Source organism: Rousettus aegyptiacus, unplaced genomic scaffold (genome assembly GCF_014176215.1).
Source record: "Rousettus aegyptiacus isolate mRouAeg1 unplaced genomic scaffold, mRouAeg1.p scaffold_m13_p_5, whole genome shotgun sequence".
In the NCBI taxonomy this organism is placed as follows: domain Eukaryota; kingdom Metazoa; phylum Chordata; class Mammalia; order Chiroptera; family Pteropodidae; genus Rousettus; species Rousettus aegyptiacus.
Genome location: NW_023416308.1, coordinates 23,123,866 through 23,132,884, shown reverse-complemented (window position 1 = coordinate 23,132,884; position 9,019 = coordinate 23,123,866). Strand labels below are relative to the sequence as shown.

General features: G+C 37.7%; 1 protein-coding gene across 1 annotated transcript; it reads left to right on the top strand.

Moving 5' to 3' along the window:
• Positions 1 to 6,319: 6,319 nt before the first annotated feature.
• Positions 6,320 to 7,255, top strand: LOC107521836 (olfactory receptor 149-like). The gene has a single exon (XM_036221652.1). It carries the CDS (start codon positions 6,320 to 6,322, stop codon positions 7,253 to 7,255), a length of 936 nt encoding a protein of 311 aa, XP_036077545.1.
• The last annotated feature ends 1,764 nt before the right edge of the window (positions 7,256 to 9,019 follow it).

Here is a 9,019-nt window from a genome sequence, read left to right as displayed (position 1 = left end):
TGTCCCCATATCTTGGGTTTCTAGGCTGATTTCCTGTCTTACATGAAGCAAGTAAAGGGCACTGGGTAGAAAGGTATTAGAATCCTGACCATACACTTAAATAGTTAAGTACTAATAAATAAACGATTTAACCCCTTAAGAGCTTAGTTTCCCCACCTGTAAAACTAAATGATTAAATTAGACCTTTGTTATCACTTTCATCTTGAATAATTAAGAATTCTGAGCGGGATTTCAATATCTGTTCAGTAAGGCGGTGGATGGCCTAGACCTGAGTTCCATTAAACTTATAAGTGAACTGACATTAGGAAGTGAACTGGCATTTACCAGAGATGCATAGTGCAGACTGGTCTCCCAGGACTTTCTTCCTGTTGTTCATGGCTGAATGTGACCTGTGGAGGCCTGGGCATCACCTGGAAGCTTGTTACAAATGCAGGCTTTTAGGCAACCACAAAATCTGTTGTATCAAAGTCTTCCTTTTAACAAAGGTCTCCAGGTAATTCATGTGCACATTAAAGTTTGATAAGTTAAGGCTTAGCCTTTTTATGAAAGAGGATTATGTACAAGTCTGCCATATAGATGTAATGACAGAAGAGACAGATTTCTAAGGGCCATGAAATGTGTAGAACTACCTTCCTCCCAGAAAAAAATGGCTCTTTATTATGTAGAACATGTATTATTCACTTATTGTTCACTTCCCCTTTTTCTCACCCTTCAGCTTCCAAACGAGGCTAGGGCTTAGGGACTTCTAAAGCAAAAAAAACAACAATAATAAAACAGTCTTCTTTTATAATGCAGAATCAATTGCAGTTTTCTTAATTACAGCTGACATTCAATATTATATTAGTTTCAGATGTACAGCATAGTGGTTAGACATATAATTTACAAAGTGATCCCTCCGATAAGTCTTATATCCACTTAGCATTGTACCATACGGTTTCACTTACGTGGAATCTAAAGAACAAAACGAACGAACAAATGAAACAGAAACAAGACTCATAGACACAGATCAACTACAGTTTTAAAGTAGTATGATTTTCAGTTTGAGCTCTCATGCTATGAATGTACCACTGTAATTCCTCAAATCTAAACAAGTCATAATCAACAAGCACGTTTATTTAAGCCCAGTTTCAGGACTAGTGCTTTATGTTTTGAGAAAACATAAAGCACCATCTGTTTTCAGAAACTGATGGTCTGGGCAAGGAGCCCAGGAGGGAAGCTGCTCTCACGTCTCGTTGGTTTTCCTCACCCTGCAGTTATTTCCTGGCTGCTGCAGTTGGCCACAAGAAGGATGGCAGATTGCGTTACCTCAAGATTCTCCTGTGCAGACTGAGGCCAGTCTCTCTTTCTAAAAAATATGTTTTATTCTTATAATTATTACTTTACTTCCACCACACCTCTTCCAAAAACACCATTAAATTGTCAGGAAGACAAGATATTCCTATCAGAAAAAGAAAAAGAAAAGAAAGAAAATAATAGCTTGAGAAATTATCCCCCAGTAAGCAACCATTATTCTACTCTTTCATTTCGGTCTCACAGTCCATTCTCCCCCACTGAGTTTTTACAGATAAGAATGAAACTTTTGCTTGCCCTTTCACCTGAGACCTCAACCCTGCCAACAAACAATAAAGTACCTGTCACTGAACTAAGAGTGCCTAGACTTAGTTTTGCTACTCATAACCAGAAAGTTTTGCCGAACAATTATCTGAGAAACCAGATGTTGCTGGAATATCATGAGCAAAGACTTGAAGGTGTAAAAGGAAACCAAAAAAAAAAAAAAGAGCAGCATTGCAGGTAATCTTAGGTTAGAATTGGAGCTCGTTCTACCACAAATTCCTGGAGTAGAGAAAAAAGAGGTTAATGAGGTGGGCTGTTGTCTTCTCTGATTAAAACAAGGATGATCCAAATATAAGGCAAATTTCTCTACAAGTATAACATGGAAAAAGAGCTTGAGCTTCCTGAGACTCAGTTTCTATGAAATAGAACTGAGCTGAACAACTAACACACTCTCTCTCTCTCTCTCTCTCTCTCTCTCTCTCTCTCTCTCTCTCTCTCTCTCGTTTAAGGCCACAATCTTGTCAGGGACACAAGATAAATACACTAATGACCTAAGGATATATATAACACTCCTTCGAATCTCTGACATGAATCTATTAATAATTTCTTTCATTCAGGGACAGCTGTTTTCTGTATGGAGTCATTTTGGGAAGCAGTGATGATGTAGTGGAAAGAGAACTAAGCTTGGGAATGCCCAAGCTCTTCTGTCTAACTTTAGAAAAGTCACAATTGCTCTGAGTTCCAATGTCCATATTCATAAAACGGGGTTAATAAGAACCACCTTATGTGGTTCTTGAGAGAATTAATTAAAACAATGTAAAAAGTGCACTGGACAACTTGAACAACCACAAATGTAAGGTGATCTTAGTTATGAAAAGGTATTTAAAAATCAGAATTAGTTATCTTATTTTTGTGATTCAAAGGGAGAAGTCATGTTATCTCAGATTGAAGAAATAGCTCTACCTTTAATCAACTCTATTACTTCATTTAAGTTGTTTAAATTCATTGGGACTAAATACTTTACTAAAAATGAGGAAAATAATATTATCTGCCTGATAGATTTCTAGTGAGAATCAAGGGACAACACACATTGAGCGCTCAGCACAGTTCTGGTATGTAGCAAATGTACAATGAGTGTTATTTTTAAAGCTGTGGTCTTTTCACTAAAACATCCCAGCAGGCCACTCCCATCTGTGAGACCCTGTCTGAGCAGCATCTTGACTCCCTCTGTGACATCTGTTTCTCCTCTCTTAAAAATGTTCTTACAACAGTTTTGAGATTATAATCGTTACTTCAGTAATCACTATGGTCAGGTTCATAATTTCTCTTGCATAGAATTTAGTTGAATTATCATCATTACAGAATTTCGTTGAATTATCATCATTAAAGTTTCACTTTTATTGTGTTAAGTCAGTGTCACTGAAAAGTATTACAGTATATATAAAATCAAATAATTTCAGAATTAGTAAGAACTTTAAATCAAGTTATTTATTCAAATTGAGAATATCTTCTGTGGCTTACCTGAAAAATGATTCTCTTTATAACTTCTTGGACATTTCCAGTGACAAGGAGGTAACCACCTCATGAGGTTGCTTATTTTATTGATGTACATTTAGATGTACATCTAGTAATCAAACACTTTCTATCTAGATTGGAAATAAATTTGTCTTTCTACCACATATGCCCACAATTCTTGTGTCACCACATGGAACATCAATTACCAAGTGTCTTTACTAGCCCCGCAAACATTTGAAGACAATATCATATCTCTGCTTAAAGAGAGAAAAGCTCAATCTCCGAAATTTATAAGATAGTGCTTAAAAGCATTGATCTTGAAATTAAAGAGTCTCAGGCTCAGTTACTTTCTAGTTGTGTAATCGTCAAGTTATTTAATCTGTTTTTCAGTTGTTTTTTTTTTTGGTCACATAATGTCATCTACTTTATAAAGTATCCTTTTGAGATTAAATGTAATTATTTAAAAATTTATCATAATGCACATGGTAAGTACTTACACTGAATTATTAACTGAATATTAGCTATCTAGCCAATAATTTTTCTTTTGAGATGAATTATAAGCCCTTTATTCTATGAATGTGCCTAGTATGTGACTATTTCTCTTTAAGAATAATGACTTGAAAGGCACATAATAATAGTTGACACATAATGAATAATTATTAACTGATTAGATTTCCGTTTTGAATGTTGATGTTTATTAGCGATAATTATATAGTCATATGGATCTATAGATATTTTCAAAAGCAATGAGATAAATTATATATCACAAGCAAAGGCTTGAAAGATGTAAAAACAAAACAAAACAAAACGAAAAGAAGAGTAGTGTTGCAGGTGATGCGAGGTTAGAATTGGAGCTCGATCTACCATGCAAACAGCCTTGGAGGATCATAGATATTTCCCACTTTACAGCATCCCTTCCTGATGATCTCATTACTACTGTTTCATGGCTGTATGATGAATTAAGTTGACAAACTAATTGCTCCCTCAGAGCCATCAGTGAGTCTAAAGTAGGGCGTAAGGAGGTCAGAAAAAACTTTCAAGGGGGCAATCCAGGGAAAGCGAGTGTGTACAGGTCTTGATTATACAAACCCCATGAGACTCAATTCTTTATAAGTAGGAGAACTGAAGCTCCTTTGGCTAGAGGACCCTGTGTTCTACTGAGAAACAGTGCTAGCTTTGTAAATTTGGTCTTACTAAAACACTTTAGAAAACCTGACTGTATTCTCAGGTGGACTGTGAGTGTTTAAACTGCTGCCTGTGTCTCACTGTTAGCCTGTTCCTCATACACTAACGAGTTCACACACAGGGACCTTTCCAGTTCTTGCAGACTTTTTTTTTTCCCCCTGAAGTGGACCTAAAAATAAAATAGAATTATATAATCATATATTATCATGATGTCTGATCATAGGCAAGTACCAAAGACCTCTGAGAGCCTTTGCTGACCAGGAAGAAACAATCCGGAGTTCAGAAATTTGCATGGCTCAGACACACTATTCAGGTGTGGTTAGAGTTAGTAACAAGCAGTAGGTTGTCAGCAGCATTTCTCCCCCAGAATATCGCTGTTTCTTTGCCATCTTCACTTTTGCTCAGTTCTAGGGCGGCATGTGAGTTACTCATTTTGGCTTGGTCATTCTCTTTAAATGTTTTTAAGTGGCACTTGCCACAGTTCATAATTGGAATTCCCATAATAATGTGGCTTTATAACTTAAAAGCTCCTATATTGGAGTCGATATTAAGGTATAGTGTCAAAGGTATGGGACCAGCCTGTTGTTTGATTTCTAGAACTAAATTAGATATTCCTAAGGTGTGCTCTGAAGTCAAGACTGGAAATGACCAGGAAGAAGTAAGGCAAAAACACTTTTCCTACTTCAGTATAAGATAATGATGTGAACCCATCCAGAAGGGTATCATTGCCTAGCAGTGGAACAGGCTGTCTTAAAAAGCGGAGGAGGCAAACGGCAGTTTCCTAATGACTGAGAGCATGGACAATGGCATGAAACAGGTTTTAGTCTTAGCTCTGTCACATACTAGCTCTGTAAATCTGGGCAACTCGCTTAACATTTCTAAGCTTCAGTTTCCTGCTCTGTAGATGGAAATCATGGTTTCCATCTATAGGGTTATTTTTTTAAAAAAATGAATCATATTTTCAAAGTGTTAAGCCCAGTCCTTGGAACACAGTAAAGATTCATTAAATGGCATGTGTTTATCCATGAACTTACTTTTGTTATTATTTATTATTATTATTATTATTATTACATGAGTTATGAAAGGTTTTTGTCTTTCTGCTCTATGGGTCGCTGTATTTCTTTCTTCATCACATGAATTTGATGCTTTTCTTGCTGCTAATATTTCTTTTGCTTAACACAGAGTTGCCTCAAGTCCATTTAGAAAATGTTAAAAGGACCAGAATAACCAGAGCATCATCTCCTGATAGAGTTGGGGTTATTAGACCTCTCAAATCCAGAAATACATAATCTGAAGAAGATATGATCTAAATCTATTCAATAACATTATCTAATACAACATATTTGCAAATAATATCAGCATTAAAGGAAGGCACTTAAAGAAGTAAGTTTAAGATACATAAAAGAAAGGAACGCTTTTCATTAGGATTTATGTTTTTGCTCTGTATTTTTATAGACATTTCATAGACTTTACTTTGGTACCAGGGTATTTTTGTTGTTGATGTTGTTGTTATAATAATTATAATTTTTCATTTTGTAGATGATGAGTCTATGTCTATGAAAAATGTCATATAAATTATTTTAACTAGTATAGCTAATAAATGGCAAAACCAGGATTTAACTTAAGTGTTTTGATTTCTAATGCAATTTCTTTTGCTGGTATTTTTCAAAAGGTAGTAAATAGGGAGAATTTGTTACTCAAAGATATTGTGAAAGTTCAAAATATAAATATGCCTGAAGAAAGTAAATCCATAAATTAAACAACTGAAAAAGGTCTCTCAACATGAGAACGTTTTGAATATATATTTAAACTTCTAATCTTGTTGTAGAGTCCAACCATTTGTTTCCACAAACATTCTTTCCAGAAGTTGAGTAGACTGTAGCTCTGAAATAAGCGTTTCTTATTACCTGATATTTTTGTATAGATTGTTCCATTCATCAGAAGGCTTGTTGTTGTTTGTTAACAGCACAGCCAAAGCACTCATCAGCGAAAAGCTTGATAATTTGATATCGATGTTCAGACTTTTGTCTTGGGTCCCTTTTCAAGGTCCGACTTTCTCACAGCTATGAGGAACGTCTCAGTGGTGACCGAGTTTATCCTCCTGGGTATCCCACACACAGAGGATTTGGAGAACATGCTCTTTGTCCTGTTTTTGTCCCTCTACATCTTTACTCTTATGGGAAACCTGCTCATCCTACTGGCAATTGTCTCCTCCACTCGACTCCATACTCCCATGTACTTCTTCCTGTGTAAACTGTCTGTGTGTGACATATTTTTTCCCTCTGTGAGTTCCCCCAAGATGCTCTTCTACCTCTCAGGGAATAGTCGAGCCATCTCCTATGCAGGCTGTGCATCCCAGCTCTTCTTCTACCATTTCCTGGGCTGTACTGAGTGTTTCCTGTGCACAGTGATGGCCTACGACCGCTTTGTTGCCATATGTTACCCTCTGCGCTACACAATAATTATGAGCCACAGAGTGTGTGCCATTCTAGCACTGGGAACCTCATTTTTTGGCTGTATCCAGGCCACCTTTCTAACCACTCTCACCTTCCAATTGCCCTACTGTGGCCCCTATGAAGTGGACTATTTCTTTTGTGATATCCCAGTGATGCTGAAGCTGGCTTGTGCAGATACCTCTGCCCTGGAGACGGTGGGGTTCGTCAGTGTGGGCCTCATGCCTCTCAGCTGCTTCCTTCTCATCCTCACCTCCTACAGTCGCATTGTCTACTCCATCCTGCAGATTCGCTCTGCGGAGGGTCGACGTCGCGCCTTCTCCACCTGCAGTGCCCACCTCACTGCTGTTCTACTTCTCTACATGCCAGTGGTCCTCATCTACCTAAGGCCCACCCCAAGTCCCTGGTTGGATGCCGCTGTTCAGATCCTGAATAACCTAGTCACCCCCATGCTGAACCCCTTGATCTACAGCCTGAGGAATAAGGAGGTAAAATCATCCCTGAGGAAAGTCTTAAATCAACTGGGCTTCCTTCCAGAACAGTTGTAGAGAGAGAAGAACAACTAACACATCAACTGCACTTCATAGCTTATAAATTATTTTGGTATGGTTTTCACAAATATTTTTTATTTTGAGAGTATAGATATTACTGTGATTATCTTCATTTTATAATGCAGGGGCTAAGATTCAAAGAGTTAAAGTGACTCGTTGAAGAATACGTGAGACCGATGACAGGATGAAGAATCTGGGGCTGGTTTTCTGACTCTAGATACTGTGCTTTCTTGAGGATATCGTACTGGTGATGAGGTGTCTGCCCAGGAGGCAGAACAAGCTGGACCTTCTGCTTCGCAATCTTTATTTTCTTCACCTTCTTACATCTTCTTCTCCTTTTCTTTTCCCCCTCACCCTGACACTTGGCTGCATTGATTGTCTCCTCAAATATATGAATTGGATAAACTCTAATTTTATTGATATAGATGTTGTTGAAAAAAAAATGGGAGAGGTTCATTCCTATGGCTTTAAGTAGCACCCTTAAAGAATATAAAGAAGTTGTGTAAAGAGAAGGACTTCTGTCTGGGACCTGAGGCAGGTCTTTAATGAGTGAAGCAGAGGTACTGGTGCACTGAATCTCCTAAAAACCCTGTTTGTTGGGCTTACATCTGGAAGCAAGCCCTGACTGTAGACCTGTGACATGTAAATGAGAATGTGGAAAAGGCAGATAGGGGAATCCATGATGGGGTGATTGTGCTCTGATATCATGTTAGAAAAATCTGGACTTGGCTTTGTACTGCTCTGTACAACCGGGGGACAATTCTGGGTCCAAGCTACCATTGTTTTGTATCTTTAGCTTCTCCGTTTAACTGAAAGGGTTTGACTTTTTCCCACATTCCTTCATTTTTTTCTTTTTTGGCTGAAATATGCAAAGAATGAAAAAAAGTGCAATTTTAATACAATGATCTATTGTTTTCATGACTGAATTCATTGAGAATCTTATCACACTTGGGGCATGTAGTTGCTATGAAGTTCATTCTAGCAGTAAAGTGCAGAGGGAAGGACGCCGGGAAGAGGATGATGGAAAAGGAGGGGACAGAGGCATAAACCATTTTTTTTCTCCTGTCTATATTTCTCAGAATCAGAGCAGCCAAGGAACCTGCCAGACCAATTCAGCTCTGCTGTGTCTTTGCTTCCAGCCACTGTGGTGAGCCAGCACATGCTCCTGCAGTGGAAACAAACTCTTGTCTAGTCACTTTCCTTAAGTGCCCCCAAACACTCTCAGTACAGATTCTCTTGTTCTCATTAAACAAGAGCTTAAAGGAGAAAGTGAAAATACATCTCAAGTTATTTTAAATTTGGTATATCCCTTCTCAAGCCTCTCTGAGTGCATTTAAAGGCCTCTTCTCATTCCTCAGTTTCCTGGTTGTAGCTGTTCACATGGTCAAAATGGAACAGTTTATAAGAATAAAAGATGTGATCCAATTTCCTTTCATTTTTACTCATGCAAATATCATTTGATGAATAATTTTGTGCTAGGGGTGGGGTATGAAAAGATAAAGAAAACATGATCCTACTGGAAAGATCATAGTCTGCTGGAGTAAATAAACAGATATGTCACTAACTAGAACATCCCATGATAAATAAATGTATACAATACAGTAGAAAGTGTGGAGTACATTTTTTCTGGGGCTGTGGAGGTACCCCACAGAAGAGTTGTTGAAGGTTGAATGCTTTTGTTTGTTTGTCTGTCTTTTCCCTTCCCCACCCCAAAGAAGAATAACTTAGAAATGTTTTACAGGGAGAAGCAACATGCTTCTC

What these genes read in the sequence shown, in the direction of transcription:
- LOC107521836 (XM_036221652.1), top strand. Translation starts at nt 6,320, where the DNA reads ATGAGGAACGTCTCAGTGGTGACCGAGTTTATCCTCCTGGGTATCCCA.